This window comes from Spermophilus citellus, assembly GCF_964194105.1.
Source record: "Spermophilus citellus genome assembly, chromosome: 9".
Lineage (NCBI taxonomy): Eukaryota > Metazoa > Chordata > Mammalia > Rodentia > Sciuridae > Spermophilus > Spermophilus citellus.
Genome location: NC_138191.1, coordinates 43,227,287 through 43,251,036, shown reverse-complemented (window position 1 = coordinate 43,251,036; position 23,750 = coordinate 43,227,287). Strand labels below are relative to the sequence as shown.

The window sequence follows — 23,750 nt, the reverse complement described above, 5'->3', positions numbered from 1 at the left end:
GAAAAGAAGAGATAATACTTCACAGGCTAAACTTCTGTCTTAGATGGCAGTGTCCTCAGCTAAGTACCTTATAACCTACATTTTCCCCCTGTGCCAAACACTGGAAAAATACAAGAAAGAACTGTTAACAAAAATGTTCATCTTGAGAGTTAATAATTAGGACCTCACCCAGTTTGTCAGGAGATTTGCCAATTCCCATGTTTCCAGTCTGTATACTTGGAAACACTCCTGAAAACTCAGTTTATGATCTATTCAATCAAAGCCAGTTGGCAATTACCCAGGGAAAATGTTTCTTGCAGTCTTTTACCAATGTCTATTATCTTCTATAATCATCTCTCCCAGGGCCTCCCTTGTTCTATTACAGTTACACACAGCCTTTTTCTCCCTTCCTGTAATTAGGGAACCTGATGCTCTCAGGGTCAAAATACTCAATATTTTGAGGCAAAAACCTGTCAAAATAAAGGTCTCACAATTATAGGTTACACCAATGCCAACAAAGTCGCTACACTTTTCACCTAGGTTTTTATTCCTACGCTCACAATCTCAATTCTGCCTTGGCTTCTTCTGATTTTATACAAGGAACAGGCTAGTACATCAGCAAGTGCTGAGAGGTGATTCACAAAAAAAGCCCAGGTGAATGGAGGAACACTCCGAAACCACACTCCAACACTCAAAAGGTGGGATTGCCATGGTAAGAGCCAAGTTTGGGACTTCATTCAGGAATGACCTCTGGTAGGAATGTCAATTGGAAAAAAACACTTATGCATTCCAAGAGATGGTGACTGTCTGGGTTTCTAATGCCAAAGCAATGGGGTTTGTTTATAATTTGTTGGTGTTACAAATCAGTTTTCTTGACAAAGGTGATTTGATTCCTTTTTGACATTTCTTAAATATTCTTATTTGCCTCAGATTATGATGCAGCCTGACACTTGAATTTTAGATCAAGAGAGAAAAAATAGAGTTTAGAAATTCCTATGGGAAATAGCAATCTTGTGTGGCCTAGAGAGGATTAGAAAATATCTTCTTAATCTAGGAAAAGAATTCTTTGAAGTGACTGACTGCTAAAGTTTTGGGGAGAAGTATCAGACAGGAGGAAAGATCTGCTCTATTCTGCTAGACCTCCACTCTCTAGCCTTCAAAGGGTTTCTGGTTGGTTATGTGTTATTATAAAAATTATGAAATTCCCACTCATCACATTCCCTAGGCAGTCTGTTTTCTGAAAACCCCTGTCTCTGTTCCCTTCCCCCTGTCCTTCACTCTCCTTCAGAAATCTTACTTCTTCCTCATCCAAACCTGCTCTAGGGAAAGGGCTCATGATTTTTTTTTCTTACCCTGAAGGGCATTTAAATCATCTATGCCCTTCAAAATTCATCACTTGCACTTTTATGTATAATTATGAAGTAAAGTGTTTCATCTCTGATTAAAGAAATTTCAAGAACTGGGTACAGGAACTGGAAGAGCAAACTGGTCTTCTATGAGCTCATATATGTCAGTGAGATCCTTCACACTGATATGGAGAAGGTGAAATTAAACAAATAAAACACCAGATAATCTTTTCCTTACTTCTGGAAAATGAAGCATATTTTTCAAAATTGTTAACCATTATTCAGAAATATGTTCTTTTTCTATCCAATTTCCTCCTTAGTTTCCTTCTTATGGTTCTCAAAACAGCTCTGTAAGTCACTTTAATGAAAATTCCCATTTTATAGATGAAGAATATGAAGACATGCATTAACTAGCCCTAAGATTATAGAAAACAAAAACAAATTTAAATCTGAGAAGAAAAATGAATATCTTGATGATCTTTCAAACATCACCACAAAACATAATTTGGATAAATATTAGAAGTCATAAATATCATATTATGGAAATATCATCTCTAAAGAGCTATGCATTCTAACTCAATGCCCATTTTGTTCTAGGTCCTAGAGGTAAAAACAGGAAAGTCATGGTTCTAATCTTTCTGAAGTGCTCTTACAGGCAGTGGGAAAGATGAAGAGACCCTGAGGATACAGTGTGACATGTTATAATTGAGGCCTTTTGGTTCAGAGAAGTCCCCAGAGATGGTGCCCCCAGGGTTGAGCTTTGCTGGTGAAGAAGGTTTTAAGCTAAGCACCAAGAGAAGGGGAAATCTAGACAAGGGCAAAATACACATTGATGTCTGGAGGTTTCAAAAAAAAACATGTCTCCAGTCAATGTGTTGTGTTTTTTTTTGTTGTTGTTGTTGTTTCTTTTCTTTAACTTAATATGAGGAAAACACATCTGTGTTTAAAAGAAAAAAGTCATCAATCCATATTATATTCATGTACAAATATGACATAATAAAATTCCACTATAAGATAGAATTATAATGTACCAATTTGAAAAAAATTATTCACCTGGATTGTTATTTTAACACTGAATAAGTCAGTGTGGGAAGTAAAAATTCTTGACAAGGCAGACTCCAATGAGGGTGAGCTTATTATGGGAAATTTAACACTTTACTGTTCATGGCCAATTAGGACCCTCTTTTCCCCAGGTTCCTTGACTCCTGTGACTAGAAATGCTTCTATGCATTTTCAATCTCCTAAATTCTCTCTAAACTCTAGGAGTTTCTTACTTTTTATTCTCTATGATTCTTCCTATGGGATAAGATGTTTAAAATTTTTTTTCTAAGGAAAAAATCATACATATAACAATGTTTTTGTTGTTGTTGTTTCCTAATTAAATTGCCTTTTAAAGGGATATTTTTCTTAGGGAATATTTAAAAAAAATAAAATGGTTTTCCTAAAACAAAGATAGAGTGGTCTAACATAGAATTAAAGTAGGTTTCGGGACCCGAAGTCGGGAAGAGACTTTAGTTTCTATTTTACTGCTATTATCCTATAGACAGGGGGTTCAACTTGGCTCTTTAAAATCTCAGTTCTAAACAAGGGTAACATGACTTTCCCATCACCCTCTTTATGGAGATCTTTTGAATTAATCAGAAATGTGTGTAAAAACCATTTTCACTCCTTAGAATAAAGATCATGTAGATGCATGATTTGTAACTGTGAAGTATCACAACTATTTTCTAGGTTATTTAACTTTCATTGTGGATAAAAATACATATATTTTTTGGCACTGATTATGGTTCTACTGCTTATAATTGCCTTTTGGTTCCAATTAGCTTACAAAATTCTCCCAGTGGAACACATGGCTATTTGTAAATGACAATGGAGCAAATAAAACCCCATGATATAGGACACAGAATCCTCATGGTTTCACAAGCTTTCTTCTAAGAAAACACATACCAAACACTCCATTGGAATGGCTTGATTTTACGTTTGACTGTTTCTGTCTCTTGCCCTCTCCCACTTACTGATAAGTATAATCAGTAGCTTTTCTGAGAAAACAAAGTTTCTGATGTGAACAATGCCTTCCAGCACAAAGGATGCCCTCTGTCATCACTAAGCCTTTATTATCATATATTGTAACAAAGGTTTAAGAGCAACAGGTTTACCATCAGATGGTACGATCGGAATTGTTCGAAATGCTGTTAACTCTCAGAAAAATCTTTGCCTTACACCTGCACTAGGAAATGTACCCAAAATGACCAATTTTCTACTTTATATTCATTTCACTTGAAAACAATTTTATAGAGCTTTCAAGGAAAGAGAAAGGAAAAGAGAAGACAACCACACACACAAAAAGCTGCCACAATGGATCCCTTCAATACAAAGATTGAACAGAATACATTTTTACAGCTCAATTGACAATTCATTGTTTGAAAGGAGTTATAATGAAAATGCAGAAAGCTCACTCACTTCAATAGCATTAGAAATTACTGTTGTTATAATAATAATACAGACTAGACTAATAGCTATTCAAAGAAAGAAATCCCCTGATAGATAGTAGAGAATAATTTGTATTCTCTGGACATGGAATATATTGAAAACATGACAGTCTACAATAAAATCTGACTTTCTACACTAATGAGTGAAGTTGCTCACTTGCGGAGAAAAAAAAAAAACAGTTTAGAAGAATAACTTCTTGAAAATTTCCAAACAGGCCAAAGTACTTAACCAGTCTAAAAGACATTTTTGAAATACAAATGCAGAGCCAGTGTAATATCCAGATAAGTGGTCTAAATTTTTATCTGCAGGTAAATTCTAGTTATATTTTTAACAATGTGATTTATAAACACTCAAAATGTACTCAAGTACCTCATCTATTCTGAATTCCAATTACTCCCTAGATCATTAAGATCATTGAGCTGGGCATGGTGGTACAAGCCTGTAATCCCAGCAACCCCCAAGGCTGAGGCAGAAGAATTACAAGTTTGAGGCTAATCTTAGCAATTTAGCAAGGCCCTAAGCAACTTTGCGAGATCCTATCTCAAAGTAAAAAAAATAAAAAGCACTAGAATTAGCTCAGTGGTATAGTGCCCCTGATTCAATCCCCAATACCAATAAATGAAAAAAACAAAAATATGATGATTAAGAACATGAGGTAAGGTTAGAAACTGGTTTTCTCATTTCTGGTCCTTCTAATATAAAACACAAAATTGGACATACAGTAGGCACTTTGTAAGTATTTAAAGAAATGGACGGATGAAAGAATGGGAGGGTGGGTGAATAGGAGCTTATATTTATGAGAGCTATGCCAGAACTCCTTCATACAATGTTTTATTCTGTATGTTGTGATTATTGTTACTCCCACTTTACGGAAAATAAAAGTGAGGCACACTGTGAAAGTAATCTGTTTCAGTTCATGCAGCTGGTATATGGCAGGGTTGTTAACCCATACTCAGCAAACTGAAGCATGATTTTCTAAATTCTAGTACAGAAAAGAAAAACACAGGCTGGGGATGTGGCTCAAGCGGTAGCGCCCTTGCCTGGCATGTGTGGGGCGCTGGGTCGATCCTCAGCACCACATAAAAATAAAATAAAGATGTTGTGTCCACCAAAAACTAAAAAATAAATATTAAAAAATTCTCTCTCTCTCTCTCTAAAAAAAAAAAAACAAACAACAAAAAACACTTAATTTTCTCCTCTCATGCTAATTATGTGCAATCTCAAATGAGATGGGACAGGGGACAAAAAGAACTGCTTAACTATATTTTTGGAAGCTATTTGAAAACACCCCCAGGAGGGAGTCACATATTTTAGGATGTGAACCAAAAAGGACATGCCTTCTTTGGAACATGAAATTGGCAACTGATATACATGGAACTACTGTAAACACACTGAAAAACACATATGGTTTGGAAGGACCAACCAGCCAGCATGGATTCTTCAGGCCTAATGAGGAAGAAAGATTTTTTGCTCTGAATTTCTTTTAAAAACACAGGACATTCTAGATCATGCCATTACTCAGTTCAGACTCATCTCAGTTTCCTACAGTTACCTTCCATACATGTGATCTGAAAAACAAAAGCTAAAAAAATTTAATCATGACAGCCTTGGGGTACTGTAAGATCTGAGGTGCTTTTAGAAAAATCAATTTTTATGAAGTTCAGGATGAAGAATTGTGGCAAGTATATTTTTATTATACACTAATTATTTGAAAACATTCCCTTTACTTGGTAGTTACCAAGCTAAAGTATTGAGTCCATTCTAACATCTTATTTTGTGGCTACACTTGATTTGGTTTGCTACCAACAACCAAATAAGGAAGCTAGGGATAATGTCATAGTTACCAAGAAATCTTACCAACTAGAGTGTATAGTTAATGGCTCATATTACATTTATCTGAGGTTCAGTAGAAACTACTCAGATTTGGGTTCATCCTAGGTCAAGTCTATCTAGTCTCCGAATGTAGGGCTGTGTGTATATTTCATTCCAAAGCCTCCCAAAGAGTCAGTAAGAGTTGGGAACAACACTCTGGTCCAGTCCTGGTTGTGTAACACTTGAAGCTAAACTACATAGAGATTAAGTGATCTGACCCAAGCCATACAGGTGTTTGGCTACAAGTACATGATTTGAATCTAGGCTTTCTCACTCTACCACTGCTCCTATCAATAAGAAGCTGTCGTTGAGTGGAAATCCTTTGACTGTATCAGAGATATCTGTAAGACAGTTTGACTCATGTTACATCCATGTCAAAAAGATGACACGAATCATTAACACAAGCCTAACAATTAAAATGCATTACTAGCTCCAGCAAGTATGAGTGGTTCCTTTAGAAACAGAAGACCGTAATGTCAAAGCAATGATGACAGCTGATAACTGCAGCGTGAGCAGTTAGTGCATAACAGGTGGCACTCAGTGCATACCTGCTGATCTGAAATAAATTTGCTAATTCTTTTATTGTGTTGTAAATATTAGCCTTTCTTCTCCCTAACATTATATTCCCCTCAAAATAATACACATTTTGTCATTGAGTAGTTCTCATTTCTTCTACAATTCTCTTAAGCATTTTGAAAACCATTCTAGAAATTCTTCATGTTTCCAGGCAGCTGGGGAGGAAATGACAATAACGTCTTTCTTTTTGTCTAGAAAGAATAGGAGGCAGTACAATTGAGTAAAAAGAGTACTGGGCTGTTGTTTGTCATAGAACCCAAATTATAGTCGTGCTTTTAACACTGTGTATTAAGTGAAATAATGAATATGGAAAAAAATCATGAAAAATACTGGAAGAACCATCCAAACCTAATGTGATAACAAAAAATAAGAAAAATTACATATTTACATATTTAAGCTTCCCAAGTCTAAATTATCAGAAAGAAAGAAAGAAGACTGAAAAGAAACAAAGTTTTGTTAGAAAAAAAATATGAAGGTCCAAATCTTTCTCTCTCAAGTATAAACACCCCTGGAAGGACACACACACACACACACACACACACACACGCACGCACACACTTTTCTGGGATTCCTGCTGGGCTATTTTCACCACCTTCTCAAACACATGATGGACTGGGAACTCCATATATACACCAAGATCTTCAACACTTTTCCTTAGCATGACTCTTTCCTTTCTCCATAGTGAGAAATGGACTGGTTTTTAGCGCCCTTGAGAATTGTTTACAAAGTCAGTTTATTCTTGGAGCTTCTCAGACAGCTTCAACAATGTTTTCAAGGCATGCTGGTACCTTGGTGATCTCCAGTGAACCATACCTCCTGGTATTCCATTTGTATTATCCTCTCCCTTGTGTCTGGGCTGGTCCTGTTCCATGCTAACAAATAAAAAGCAGCAGAAGTAACTGCACCAGTTCTGGACATAAAGCTCAGAAAGTCTGGCAGCTTCTGCTTTTACACTTAGATTAGAGCTACTGTGTAAGATGTCTAACTGCCCCTGCCTACCATGCTGTGCAGAAGCCTAAAGAGTCACTGAAGAGGTCACTGATACAGACAGCTACAGCTGAGTTCCCAGACAGGGCTGGTCCTATCTGCCAACCCTGTGGACAAGGCCATTTTGGACCTTCTATGTTGTATCACCCCAGCCAACATCAAGTGAAGCAAAGGAGCCACCTTATCAACCTACAGCCTTATAAGAAATAATAAATCATTGTTTAGTAAAGACAAAACTCAAATATTGTCACAAATTTGATGATAGTTACACAAACACAAGAAACCATTTTAATTAGCAATAAAGACAGGTACTTTTTAAACAGCACATAAGCCTATCTCCCCTGTCATTAAGCATAAAGTCTAAACAAGGTGCAGCACAAGTTTGATCATGACAGCATGACCACAGAAGCAGCAGCAAAGTATGGTAGTTAAGAGTTTGGCCTCTGTTTCTAGAATTCCTAAGTCTGATTTCCAGTCCTGCCAAGTCATGAGCTGTGTGACTTTGGGCAGACTACTCACTCTCTACGTACTCTGTTTTGTTCTATGAAATGAGGATGATAATAATCATAATTCACGTTATATAATTCTCATTTGTATTATATGTGTTCATATATGTAAAATATGCTTAGAATTCTACTTTGTATCTAAAACATAGAATAAGCATTAATTGTTGGTGTTTTTAGTTGTAATTATTATCACAAGAAAAGAATTTTGCTCAGTTCTACCTGGAAATAGGGTAGAGTAAGAGAGTATACAGAAGAGAAAATTTTGACAGAAAAGGCTTTAATTGAAATGTCAGAGCAATAGATAGGGGTACAGGGGTGATGGGAATGATGATGAACACATGAGAAGTTGGAGGATGGTGAGCTGTGAAATCAGAGAGGTACGCAGGGATGCACCCTGTAGTTCGTACGTGCCACCATTAGGGCTAAGAAATGTGAACTGTGTGTTGTCAGAAGGAAGATACTGGAAGACACCACCAATAAGAAACTCTGTAATTATATCTGAATTTCGTGGGGTAGAAAGGATGGTCTTAGCAGATAACTTCTAGAGGTTAGAAGGTGATTGAGGAGATCACTTAGAAGGTGATCCCAGGTGATATGCAACAGTTGAGTCAAGTAGAAGATTTTCAATGGAGGTGGAAAGGAAGAAATGTATTGAGAGCAATTTAGAAGATAAAGTGAGAAGGAATTGATGACTAAAAGATGTGGAGAGGGACACATGAGAGGAGGGACTAGAACACAAAAATTTTAGACTTGGGCATCATACTATAGTCATACATGTATACATATGCATACAGCAACACAATTCATAATAGTCAAACTATGGAACCAGCATAAGTGTCCATCAACGAAAGAATTAATGCATAAAGAAAATGACATAATATATACACAATGGAGTTTTATTGAGCCATAAAGAAAAATGGAATTAACACCATTTGACAGAATATGGATAGAACTTGAGACCATTATGTTAAGTAAAATAAGGCAAACTCAGAAGTCAAGGGCTGGTCGTATGTTTTATCTCATATGTGGAAGCTAGGAAAGGAAAAAGAAAAAAAACTAGGACTGGGGCAGGGAATCTCATAAAAATCAAAGGGATATCAGTAAAGGAAATGGAGCAAGGGGATGGGAAGGGAGAGGGAAGGGGGAAGTGCTGGGGTCCCATATTGGCCAAATTATATTGTTATATTATGTTCATGTTTGAATAGGTAACAACAAATCCCATCATATGGACAACTATAATTCACCACGGAAAAATGTAGAAAGAAAAAAATTCAACTTGACTATAGGAAAATGAGTGGATCATGTGGTTATGCCATCAATCAACAATGTTATAGAACACTTCAACAACTCTATCAATTACTTGGATCATGTTGATATTTGTAGAATATCCCTCCCGTGAGAAACAAAATACAGATTCTTTTCAAGTACACATAGGACATTTACCAAGATAGACCATTTTCTGGTCTGTCACTAACACAATCTGACTTCAAGACAACTTATTAGCTACAATTGCCATAAGACAATTTCTAATAAATTTAAAATGATTCCAATCATATGAACTATATTATCTTATGGTATGGCATTAAATGTGTAATTTGTATGTTCAAGTTAAAAATAAAATTACTTTAAAAAAGAAATTATGGTTGGGCAGGGTGGTACATGCTTGTAATCCCAGTGGCTCAGGGGACTGAAGCAGGAGGTTCACGAGTTCAAAGCCAGCCTCAACAAAAGTGAGGCATTAAGCAACTCAGTGAGACCTTCTCCCTAAATAAAATATAAAATAGGGCTGGAGATGTGGCTCAGTGGTACAGTGCCCCTCAGTTTAATCCCCAGTATCAACTTCCATAGCCAAAAAAAAAAAAAAAAAAAGAAATTAGGAACAGAAATATGTCTGGGAAATCCCTAAATATTTGAAAACTAAATAACATATTTCTAAAAAACCCATTAGAAGAAAGTGAAAGGTAATTAGAAAGTAGTCTGAATTGACTGAAGATGAAAATACAGCATTCTAAAGAAAGGGAGAAAAGCAGCACTTAGAAATTTATATACTAACTGCCTATATTAGAAAAAGGATCAATGAGTAAACACTTTACCTTAAGAAACTAGGGAAAGAAATGCAAATTAAGCCCAAAAGAAGAGAATAAAGAAAGTTATAAAGACCAGAGCAAAAATCAATGATACAGGGAAAAAAAAATAGAGAGAAGAGGTGAAACTAAAAGCTGTTTTTTGGGGAAGATTAATAAAATTCCTATCCATCTAGTCAGGTTGATCAGGAAAAGGAGTTCAAGAAGGAAAACACATGTTGATAATATCAGGAATGAGAAGGATAACACTACTACAGAAAATAGATACTAAAAGGCAAATGAAGGAAAACCATGAACAACTGTAGGCCATTAAATTTGACAATTTAGACAAAGTGGTAAAATTCCTTGAAAAACAAACTATCCAAACTCACTCAAGAAGAATAGATAACCTGGATGACTCTATATTTATTAAAGGAATTGAAACAGTAGTTTAAGGAAACTTTCCTATTAAAGAGACTTTAAGACCTAGAGATATTTCCTGGTGGATTACATAAAACATGTCAGGAAAAAATTATGCAATTCAGTAAAATTGCTTTTAAAAAACTAAAAAGAAAGAAATTGTTCCCATTTCCGCATCTTTGAATATTACATTATTACCCAAGCCAGAACAAAAAAAAAATCAATAAAATAAAACAAATGTATAAAAAGTATAATGCAGGGGCTTGTTTCAGAAGATTGATTTAATATATGAAAATCCATTAAATTTACCATATTAATAAATAAAAAATAATAAAATAATTTCAATTAATATAGAAGAAGCATTTGACAAAACGTATCATGCATTACTGATAAAAACTCAGCAAACTAGGATGAAGAAAGAAATTCCTTGACTTTACAAAGGACATTTGTTAAATACTAGAGGTAACATCATATTCAATGGTACAGGACTTAAAACTTTCCCCTAATATCAGGAATAGTGCAAGGGTGTATTCTCTCATCACTTCTATCTAACATTTTACTTATGTTCTAGACATTGTCATTGATAAGAGAAAAAAAAGGCATTCAGATTGCAAAGAAAGAAGTAAAACCATATTTACTAATTGGCAATATAATTATGTATATAAAATGTGTGTTGGGACCTGGAGAAGAAAAGCTACAAGAAAAAGTGAGTTCAACAAGAGTTACAAGATGAAAAAACATCAATACACAACTATATTTCTATATACTCCTGAGAAATAATAGAAACTGAAATTTTAAAACTGTAATTTACAATAGCATCAAAGTGAAGTGATTACACATACGATAAAAGACATGTATGAGTGGGACTCTGAAAACTACTAAACACTGCTAAGAAATTACAGAAGACCTAAATAGAGTATATCAAGTCCAGTGATCAGATGACTCAATATTATCAATTCTATACTAATCTATAATTCAATACGATTCTAACCAAAATCCCAGCAGGTGTTGATTGGTGAAACTGATGAGGTGATTCTAAAATTCGTATTAAATGGAGAGGATTAAGGATAGCCAAAACATTAAAAAAAAAACAAAACAAAAGAACAGAATTAATTTGGAAGACTAATACAAGCTGACTTATAAACTACAATAAGCTAGGCAGGTAGCAGCACACTGGAAAAGAGATGGATAGAGACTACAGAAATATACCTGCATATACGGTCAACTCATTTATGTATAAAGTGCAGAGGCAACCCAGTAGATAAATAATTGATTTTTCAACAAATATTGCCATAATACCTGGCTATCCATATTTAAAACAATATAAACACCACTCATCATATACAAAAATAACTCAAGATGCATCATAAACCTAAATGTAAAAACTACAACTATAAAATATCTAGGAGAAAACATAGAAGAGTATTTTTTTTAACTTTGAGAGAGGTGAAGTTTTGTTTTGCTTTGTTTTTTAATGCAGTTCTAGGGAATCAAACCCAGGGCCTTGCACAGGCTAGGCAAGCCTACCACTGAGCTATGTTCCCAAACTCAAAAGATTTCTTAAATAAAACACCCACTGCATAATCAAAAAAAAAAAACTGACAAAGTGACTATATCAAAAATAAAAACTTTTGTTCTATGTATAACAATGGGAATAAAAATAGAAACCACAGATTAGAATAAAATATATAAAAATAACACATTTTATAAGGAAATGATTTAGACCTAAAATATATAAGGAACTCTCAATATTTAGAAAATAAAATCTGTTAAGGATTTGTTTTTGATGAAATACTGGAATAAGTATTTATTCACCACTAAAGGTAGATGGATGATATATGAAAAAATGTTCATAATTATTTAGTTATTAGGGAAATGCAAATAAAAAAACACCATGGGATACTACTATATAGCAATTAGACCAGAAAAAAAATGAAAAAGACTGACCATACACAATGTTGGACCAGTTATGGATCCTTAAATTTTCCTCTACAGCTGGTGAAAATATAGCACGGCACAGTGACTTTCAAAATCAGGTTTAGTAAAATCTATTTAGTAATATATTCATATATCTATGTATGATCCATCATTTCCCCTCTTGAAATTTAGCTAAGAAAAATGAAAGCAGATAACCATACAAAGACTTATACTTGAATGTTCACAAACACTTTATTTGTAACAACCAAATGCCACTAACAACCAGAAAATCCATTGGTAAGAGAATAAACAAATTGTGCTATATCTATACATGGTATAATAACCAGCAATAAAAAGAAAGAACATGATTAAATCTTAAGAAAATAATTTTGAGTGAAAGACATAAAAAAAAGAATACACATTATGTAAAATTCTAAAAGGTAAAAACTTATCCATAATCCAAAAGCAGAACAATGGCAATGGTTTTACCTTGGAGTTGTACCTTTTGCCTTAGAGTTGGAAGGGTAGAGTAATAAATGAGGGTATGAAGGAAGGACCATGAAGGGTCACAAAAATATTACTCAGCTTTAAAGAAGAATGAAATTATGGCATTTGCTAGTAAATGGATGGAGTTAGAGAATATCATGCTAAGTGAAATAAGCCAATCCCAAAAAACCAATGGCACAATGTTTTCTCTGATATGTAGATGCTAATACACAATGTGGGGGTGGGGGGTGCTATGAAAGAACAGAACTTTAGATTATATACAGGAGAGTGAAGGGAGGCGAAGGGGAATGGGGATAGGAAGGATCTTAGAATGAAACAGACATTATTAACCTATGTACATATGTGACTGCATGACTGATGTGATTCTACATGTACAGTCAGAAAAAAATGAGAAATCACACTCTATTTATGTATGATATATCAAAGTGCATAAATGCATTCTACTGTCATGTATAATTAATTAGAACAAATAAAAAATTTATTAAAAAGAAGTTTGGGTGGGGCTGGGATTGTGGCTCAATGGCTGCAAGTGTGAGGCAATGGGTTTGATCCTCAACACCATATAAAAATTAATAAGTAAAAAATAAAGGTGTCCATCTACAACTACAAAAATATTTTTTAAAAAGAAGTTTGGGACCAGTGAGTACATGTATTATCTTGACTGTAATGGTGGTTTTACTTGTATACATGTTTGTCAAAACTTATCAAGTTGAACATTTTAAATATGTATAAGTGGGCATATATCTCAAAGATTATATATATGTTTTAAGTGATAGCAGTGAGCCAAATAAGAGTAGTTTCTGCAAGACACTCGATTATGAATATAACATAGAGGGGAAGAGACAGAACACACGACTCCCCTAACAAGTGCAGCTTTGCTATGGGAGAACAAGAGGGTGAGAAGGAATGAGGGAACCTCATAGAACCAAAGACTGAGTTACCCATGTTTTCAGTGGCGAGGAGCTTGAGCATATTTATATACCATAGAAAAGGAGCTATTGGGCAGGGGGAGAATGAAATTGAAAATGTGAGATGGAAAATCCAAGAAGAAAGGCAAGTATTGAATAAGAAGAGCGTATGGGTAAGAATATAGGTATATCCTGCGGTTATGTTGAGGGATGCATGAGTTAGTAGAATTTTTCTGTTATCCTTTCTTCTGAGAAGGATGACATATGAAAGGAGTATGATAGTTAAGAAAAATATTGGAGCTTTGGAAAACTCATTGCCTATAGCAGTTGAAATGATGGTTGTAGATAAATATTCAATCTTAGAGCATTCTCATGTAATGAGATGAAAGACAGTAAAATATTCTATGCCAGTGAAAGCTCTTGCTTACATGTGTGCACAGTGGGATATTATCCCATAGTTCTCTGCCTTCTCTCCCTTTACCCTTAACCAAATTTCATTCACATGCTAATCTTCCTATTGACCCTTACCCACCTCTTCCCTCAATGCACAATAGATATTTAACAAATCCTTTAGATTTGCTGGGGAATATTTTGAAACACATAAGAAAATAGAGAATACTTTAATGAACAGCAGCTTCTATTATCCAGCTTCATCAAAGCTTAACATTATAGCATATTTATCTCAATTTAAAAAATGCTTAAATCAAATGTAGGCTTACTGGCAAGATGGATTTTACCACTAGCAAACATCAACATAATCACTTACTTTTCATATATCATATATTTCATGAAAAATGCCCAGGGCAACCTCTGAGAACCTCAGGTACTGTGGGTAGGCAAAGAATCAAATATGGCCAGAAATGGCCACTGGCAAGCTAATTAGGTAGTTTCCCTGAAGTAAACTGTTAATATATTAAAGCCATGCAAATTAGATCATGCCCACAGGTACTGAGTTTGGAAAATCTGCTCTAGCAAGGTATGAATTTTTAATAAAAATGATAATTATGACTAACAGCATTGACACTATTTTCCTTTAGCTTTCTAACACTCACTGCCACTTTGGTATTGGTAAATATGAGGAAGGCTAATAAAAAAAATAATTTCCCTCTCCATAGTATGTAAGATTTCTGAATCTGAAAGCATGCAATCAGTTTCTAAAGATAACAGCTTTATTCTTCATGCAGTTATGAATCATCCATTAAATTAAAAAAAGTTATAATTTTGATAGTACCTGCCAAAACCGACTGTGTGCATCTCCTCTCAGAAGTTCAACGGTATCCCCTGCCTGGATATGTAACGGGGGTCCTTCATGAAGAGCTGGGGGTGGTGTTCCAGTGTAGTTCCTAATGACCTGCATCTTTGGCAAACCTGAAAATAAGCAATGTGAGTTCTAGAATTGAGAAAGCAATGATGTGTAAAGTCCAAATGTATTTTTAAAAGCCATTATTAATATTAAAAAGATTTTTAACATTTTTTCTTTTCTTTTTTTTAGTTGTAGGTGGACACAACACCTTTATTTTATTTTTATGTGGTACTGAGGATCCAACCCAGTGCTTCATGCATACTAGGCTAGTGCTCTTCCTCTGAGCCACAACCCCAGCCCAACATTAAAAACATTTTAATACCACTAGGTCCAAGTAAACATTTGAAGTAATTCCAATGGAATGCTTTTCAACTTTCTCATTATTCGAGATAATAATAGAAGAAGACACAAATTTATCCCCTGATCCCTTACATACTTTCTCTCTCCCTCACCATCAATCTCTTTTTAGTTGGAAAATATTTCTCTTTCAGTTGATGCCTGTTTCATAAAAAACACATCACTTATGGTACAGTTTAATGAAAAAGAATCAATTTTTTCATCAACTCTATCCTTTTTGCCTACTACTTTCCTCTTGGGCATTGGCTGATTTCATCACTAAGGAGGCTCACCATTTCTGTGTATATATCACACTGCCCAGTATAAGGTTGCTTTCTTAAGGTTATCTTTGTAATTCAAAAGCAAAGGGGTGATGGATGTGCCACTGCAATACTTAAGACATTTATATGAAGAAACTCTATGGGCTCAAATTTAGGCTTGCAAAACAGACCCAATGAAGGGAACATGTCCAAGCCAAGAGCATCAATGATATATGAAACAGATCTGTCCACTCTCTGTTTTTTTTTTGAATGTTCAATGAAGACATTGAAGAACATGATATTTATTGCATATTACAGAACTTAAGTCATTGCTTATTACACTTCAGGAATTTTTATGCTAATGACTGACTGTAGTAACTGGCTGAAAGTGCTGCACTTAGTACATAAAGGAGGTACATAATGACTGCCAGTTTGGTTCTTGCTGTCCAAGTTGCTTAGAAAAGGTCTCGATAGCTACATGGAATGCTCCAGCAAAGAGTTCAATAAAGTCCTCAAAATCCTTTTCAACAGCCACTGCAGAGAGGGGAAAATGAATGTCACTATAAATTAGAACTGAAAAGCTTTTGTCAACAGTGTCTTATCAATCCAGTCAATCAGAAGGCAGAGGGCTGAAACACATTGCATCCTTTACCCCAATTTAACAGCTGCAACTGCTGAGGCATGTTAGCAGTTGGTACATCACCCCTTTGCTTCAGTTCTTGAGCCACAGACCCCTAGAGGGATGAATTTAATCCTACATCTATAATGGAGTGATTTTCTTCCAGATGCTAAAAGGTGGCACCCTAACACAAACAGCAGCCTTTGTTTTATTTCCCAAAAACAATACTCCACAGGAGAACTCTTCTGGCTGAAGTGTTTTTATAAGACTTGTTCTCTACACACTGTAAATGCCTTTGAGTATAGAGAGTGCTTATTTTATACATTCTATTAAATTGCTACTGTTAACCTAAAATGAAATCTAAACATCCCGTACACAGGACAATTGATTTGAAAGCTCAATATATAAAAGAGGATAACGTAGAATTTTTCAAATGGAGTCTGGTCTGTGTGATCGTTATTCCACGTTTGGAAGTCAGAGTTGAGGTTTGCCTCTGTTTTATTGAGCATGTCTAGGGCATTTGGTAGACTCCCCGGGCAATTTGGGGTTTATGCCATTTTTTTAATATTTATTTTTTTAGTTATAGGTGGACACAATATCTTTATTTTATTTTTATGTGGTACTGAGGATCAAACCCACTGCCTCAAACATGCTAGGCAAGGGCTCTACCTGTAAGCCACAACTCCAGCCCCAGGTTTATGCCAATTTTTAAATAGAAGATGAAGCCAAGAAAGAAGAGTTTTCAAAGCTGAAATAATGCATGTGGCCCTGTCCTTTCCTACAGTTGTCTATGGCCAACACCCACTGGGATAAAAGGAGCAGTGCCATGTACATGTGACATACAGTGGGAAAGAGGCCAGTTTTCTCATTGGCAACATGCCCATTATCATACGTCATTATCAAGAAAAAATGAGAACTTATAGGATGTTTAGGAACAAACATTCACTGGATGACATTTCACTACCCCAAAATGCATTTGAGATTATAGCATAGAAATGCCAACCTACATACAAGGCTGTAGATGTCAGGCAATGTTGCCTCCTGCCTTTTTAGAGGATAGAATGCCATAACACATGGCCTAGTAAAAATCATAGTATTTAAAAAGGAAAAGTGCAAATGTATTAATATAGTCTGGTCAGAAAATAAGACCTAATTATGCTACAAAGTAGCAACAATGGATTTTGCTTTTATAGCTCTGTTTATTCCTCATTTTTCATTTACTCTAACTTTTCTGCTATTACTATTTGGTTATGAGCTCCATTTGGGAAGTTGATCTAGACGAACAATAGTATAAGTAATGTTACTAACCTCATTCTTGAAACAAAAATGGGTAACCCTTGCCAGGAATTCTGGTCGGGTCCAAGAAATAGCCAAAAAGACATAGTAACTAGCCTCAATTCTGCCCACAAAGGACTTGCAAAGAACAGTATTTATTCAACTCATATGCTTTTCTCATGGGACAAATTGTAAGTTTATAATATAATGGAATTTATACCTCTGGTTATTTGTTAGATGATCCTTGGGTATTTGTTTCTAATTGGTTAGCACTTTCCATTTTAGCATGATTTGTTGTTAGGGCTACAGGATTACAGAGATCACAGGATAAAAGAAAGGAAACAAGGGCACAATGACATAAAGAAGACTGACATTTTGACCCTGCTTCTGATGCTAACACACAGAAGGTGTTCTACAAATACCAGCAGGACAAATAGTTGCTTTCCAAAGGAACCTTCCTTTTACAAAAAAGGCACAGCCGCATTGTTGTGAACATAATCACATCAACTGAGATTTAAAATGCAATTAAAATAAGAAAAGAGGGAATGAGTTAAACTTCAAGTCAGCGCTTAGCCATCAATATAATATTTAACACAATCTACTGCCACAGCAGGCATCACACCTCATAAATGAGATCAAGAACAGAGAAGAAATTAGATTTACAGATGCTCATCTTTTGAATAGCCATTTACTGTTGATTTAGTGTAGGTTTTCCTCTCCTTATAAAATATGCCTGACGGTATTAACCTGAGTTTAAAAATGACCAGGACAGAACAGTCATGACATGTCCCCATGACAACTCAGTCATTGTGGCATTTAGTTTATTAATAAGATTTTCCTGAAACTTATTCAAAAATCTCTCTCTTGTAACCTTTTTCCATTGACCTGCCTCCTTCCATCTGGAATTATGCTGAAGGAAGCAAATCTTTTTACAGGCTAGCCTTTCAAACTTTCGTTGAGGCTGAAAATCCCTAGTTCTTAAAAAAAAAAAAAAACTATAGATATATTTTCCCTTGGTTATCCATGCTTTGAAGGATTCTGAGATGCAAAACAGCCTGAACTCTTAAGAGTAGAAATATAGTTTTCCTCATTGACACTGATTAATCACAAACAAATACCCAAAGGTTATCTTTAAAAAGATGATCAAAAATATGCTTTTCATTATATTATAAACTCACAACTCACAGAAAGCTATTTATTTCTCCTTGGGAAAACTAAGACTAAGTAGTTGTTAAGTTTCTTTCTGCTTCAGAATTACATTTACAGCAGAGATGGCACAGTCACAGTGCTACTCACCAAAATCTAAGCATTAAGGCTGCAACTATCTTCAGACATTGCGTGCAAAATAATCACATGTAATCTCATCATTTATATTTGTGCAATCTTGGAAATTCCCAAAACTTTTATATAATCATAATTATAAATTATAATCATAATTATAAATTATGATTGAAATAGCTCAGCCAAAATTATGTATCCTGTCAAATGTTTAGTTATTTAGTTTTATTCACTATGACAAATGCTTTTTTGTACAGCTAACTATACCTTTAATATCTAACCCGTGCACAATTCTTTCCTTGAATTTTTGTTAACCCTGGTAATTATGCTAGGTCTTAAATCAAAGTCTCCAAGTCAGCCTTATGCATGAAAGATTCACACACAGAAGAATTGGCAATATTAAAATGATACTTATATGCCAGTAATAATCATGGAGTTCTGATTAAATAAAACTTGAAGCCATGTGGAACACTAAAGTCTCAAAAAAAAAAAAAAGAAAAAAGAAATGTGACACATGCCAAGAAATTGTTTTAAAAAGTGCTTTATAAAAACATTAATTCTAGATAGAATCCTATTAGAAAATTTACCAGATATAAACAATTTCATTAATAATTTTCACTTAAACCTCAAACTCAATGAACTTAACAGTGTATCGTACCAGTATCAGCTGCTATGTTGTCTAAGCAGGGCAGGAAGAGTGATTGTCACAATATAGATTAGGATCTATTCAGGATGCTGATATTGCTGCCCTAATGCAATGGGCTTCCCTGGGACAATAACTCAGAGGAGAGTGCTGCCTATGAGAAAAATATGCTGTCAGTAATGTGCTGGCCTTTCACCTCTGAGGCCTAATTTAAAATCTAAACACAGTCACATTAAAAAATAATTATTTCTGCAAGATGTCAGAGGAAACTGTTGGTTTATCCTGGGAAACTGATCATGAGCATAACACACATTCATTCGTAACTGTATCTTTTGAACAGTGCTGGACATGGAGGGTTCAGAACAGAGCCAGGGCATGACTCCTGTCCTCAGACAGACTATGCTCAGTCCACTGAACTGACAGGTGAATGCAAAAGGAGCAACACAATTGGGCATGGTTTCTTGTGCAGTGGGAACTTTTAAAAAATATTCCTATTCATGAAAGTTCAGGAAATTTTGTTTTAATAAATCTTAAGTAGGATCCTAAGATATATATTTTATTTTTTTTCTCCAAGTTTCCTCACTGTGACTATCAATTATAGCTAGGTTTTAGAACCTCATTCTTTGGGTACATGTACAAAGCACCATGACCAACATCCAACATGACAAAACTTGTTTTTGAGAAAATTACAGTGAAGTAAGTACCATCTGGCATCATATCAACAAAACCTCCTTTAAATTAAGATCTGTGCCCTTCCTGATTCAAGTCCACAATCTAAGGCTAAACCTCTAAAAAGCAGGCTGAGTAGACTTGGGGGCTGCACCTCCACTGCCCACCACACCTTTCAGGGCTCTTTCCAAGAAGGAGCTACTCTTTCCTTCACTTGCTGGTCTTCCTAGAGGAGCAAAAGGAGCCTCAGAGCGAAAACCATCTGTGATAACAGAAGCAGACAATTTGGTGGAAAACAAACTAGTCTAAAGAACTAATTGTTCACAAAGGGAACACTTCGCATCAATGATTTTTAAAAATCTTCATCCAGAGCAGCCGACTTTACTTTTATAAACAATGATGAGTCAAATGGAGGAAATAGTTATTGCTCATATAAAAAGAAGGGTTGGGTGTAGAAGCCTTCCTCCAACTTTATAAACACTGGCTAGCCACTCTTTGGCACTGCCTATTAGAGTATTAGTGAATTGTGAATCAAGGGTGAAAGATAGAATAGTGCCTTTTGGAAGGTTTTTAAATTTTAATTTATTAAAAAGATGTTATAGGTTACGAGTGCAAAAGAACTCTAAAATTTCATGTAACTTTAAAATCCATGCAAATTTAAAATTCTGTATTAACATATATGGATATTTTAGTGAAAAAAAAAAGGTTTCCCTAAAATCTTTAAATAAAATCCTAGCTCCTGGAGAACACACTGTGGATTTAGCAGACTCTTGGTAAATAATCATTCCCAAGGATGTGAATCCATTTTGAGAAGCACAGCCCAGAACTATCTCATCATCTTCTTTTAAGACAGAAAAAGAACACAATCACACAACTCAAATAAGAGTGTTATCATTGTCTAGTCTAATCACCTCATTTTCTATATTATACAACTAGGAACCAAAATGGCAAATAAGTGATCTAATATCAAAAAGCTAGTTAAAAGCAGAAACAGAACAAGAACTCACTTGACTGACTCCTAGTTCAGTGACCCTACAGCAGGCAGCCACTCCTCACAACCTACATGAAATGCTGTGGCCGAGCAAAAGCCTCCTGACAGGGATGACTTATGCATCCCATGCCACCTGGGCATCCAGCTTTATCTTGGGAAGCAGCAATGGGGGATAGAACTTTCCTTCAAGTGGGGAAAGAACTGAGAGAGTTCCCCAAGACCAGCTTCATTCTAGGATTGGAAGGTAATAACTCCTACTGGTATACTCTAAATCAGATCCTCATTGTCAGGCAATGTTGCCTCCTGCCTTTTTAGAGGATAGAATGCCATAACACATGGCCTAGTAAAAATCATAGTATTTAAAAAGGAAAAGTGCAAATGTATTAATATACTCTGGTCAGAAAATAAGACCTAACTATGCTACAAAGTAGCAACAATGGATTTTGCTTTTATAGCTCTGTTTATTCCTCATTTTTCATTTATTCTTGCCAGGTGAGGTGGTGCATGCCTGTAATCCCGGCAGATCAGGAAGTTGAGGCAGGAGGTTCATGACTTCAAAGCCAGCCTCAGCAACAGCAAGATGCTAAGCAACTCAGTGAGACCCTCTCTAAATAAAATACAAAATAGGGCTGGGGATGTGGTCAAGTGCCCCTGAGTTCAATCCCTAGTACCAAAAATATTTAAAAAAAAGAAAAAGAAAAAAAATCCAACTTAAAAAGAAAATCACCACACCAGACAATCCATGGAACTCTCAGGGGCTGACACATCCACATGCAGCTGAGGATCTATGGGCAAGTGGACACATGTAGTTGTACCTACACAAAGTTATAATCGCTTAAACCACATCATTCTGCACTGCTCAGCACACCCAAGTATTTCACAGGTGGTGATTAAGCCAAAGATTGCAATAAAGAGGCCAGATACATGAGATACCAGTGGCTGGGAGGAAGCAAAAGGAGACCATCAAATGGGCAGTTCTTACTGAAGGAGGATGAACCAGATGACCAGATTTGCTCTAACAGGATATGAAAGGAGAAGGCAGATGCCTAGGTCATCAGGGCCTTGTTGACTCCTAAGATAAGATGACTAAGATCATTAGTTTCCAGAACTGTTGGTCCAAAAAGATTTTCTTCAATGTCTGCTGGACTTTTCCTTTGTAGAAGGCACCAAGATCCCAAGTGACCACTAATATGACTTTTGGGGCTATATTCTTACCCTTCTTTCTGTCCCCAAAGAAACTCAGCATGTTTCTTTCCTCCAATCAAAATAAAGTTTTCACTGGTCACGGTGGTACATCCCTGTAATCCCAGTGACTCAGGAGGCTGAGGCAGGAGGATTGTACGCTCAAAGCTAGCCTCAGAAATTTAATGAGGCCCTAAGCAACTCAGAGAGATACTGTTTCAAAAAAGAACTGGGGATGTGGCTCATTGGTAAAGTGCCACTGGTTGCAATCCTCAATATTAAAAAAAAAAAAAAGTAGTAGTTTTAAGAGTTCAGTCATAAAGATATCTGAGGGACAAGAGAACAAAGTAAAAGTAAAATCAATTAAGACACTTTGCAATAGCCTAGACTCCTTCCTTGCTCTACAGGTTAATTCATTTTCTCAACAGGTATATACACATCATTCATTTCTAGGCACTGGGAAAAAGACTAACCATGCCCATCCTTCATAAAACTTGTATTTTAGAGAAAGTGACAAACACAAAGGAAGCGGATGAAAGTGAAAAAAATCAGATTTAAGTATTACTAAAATGCATTTAGAAAAAATACTGGATTACAGAGCGCTTATGAGGTAGGAGTGAGAGGATTTTGTGGGAAGGTGAGCAAGTCAGGCTTAAGACCTAAGAAAAAAGCTATAAGCCTTTGAGATGGGGGTGAAATTGAACAATTAGGTTGAACTATAAACATGAAGACTCTGAGACTGGAATGAGCTTAAAGTACTTGGGGGTCGGGACACTGAATAAAAGCAAAGGATAAAATTTAAGAGAGATAATATGCAATCTTGAGAGCCTGGCCCATTTCATTATACTCTTTCTATGCTAATTTCTGTTGAATTATTTGAAATTTATTGAACAGGTAAGGTTCTCACTAGCATGCTGCATCTTCTTTCTGGAATTATACATGCTGTTTTCTGCACATAAATCTCAGCCCACATCCATGGAGGAAACTAAAAAGTCTGACCTCTCCTCTCATTCCCTAAAGCTCAAGTATCACTTCTGCTAAGAAACCCACTGCTATAGACGGAATGTTCACGCCTGGTTCATATGTTGACACCTAATCCCCCATGTGGTAGGAAGTGATTAGCTTATAAGGGTGATGCCTCAGTGGACATGATTAGTGCCCTCAGAAGAGATCTTGGAGAGCTGCTCACCCCTTCCACCATGTGAGAACACAAGGAGAGGACAACAGTCTATAAACCAGAAAGTAGGCCCTCATCAGACAGAATCTTCCAGCACCTTGATTTTGGACTTCTCAGCCTCTGGACTGTGAGAAATCAATTTCTTCTGTTTATAAGCTGCCTAGTTTATGATGTTCTGTTGCAGCTGCCCAAATAAACTAACACATTTCTTTAATAACTCAGACACACTCTTTTAGATACTTACACTTATTGCTTCAAAACCATTTATTACACAAAGATTATTTATTTAGCTAATACAAAATAACATGTAACAGACCATAAACACCTTTCTATGTGTCTTTTTGGAGAGTTTATATCCTAGACAGTGACACCTTGATGACAAATTTGTAATCTTTATCTCAATGATTTTTTTAAAGAAAAAAGGAAGAAATGTAGTAATTCTTTTC

The 23,750-nt window shown here is 35.6% G+C and overlaps 1 protein-coding gene across 1 annotated transcript in view; it reads right to left on the bottom strand.

Annotated features, from left to right (window-relative positions):
- The window catches only part of VAV3 (vav guanine nucleotide exchange factor 3), a 365,289-nt gene that overhangs the window by 54,922 nt on the left and 286,617 nt on the right, over positions 1-23,750 (bottom strand). Inside the window, exon 20 of the mRNA XM_081308329.1 lies at positions 14,803-14,939. Within this exon, the coding sequence (XP_081164455.1) occupies positions 14,803-14,939 (137 nt within the window). The remainder of the gene's footprint in view (positions 1-14,802; positions 14,940-23,750) is intronic.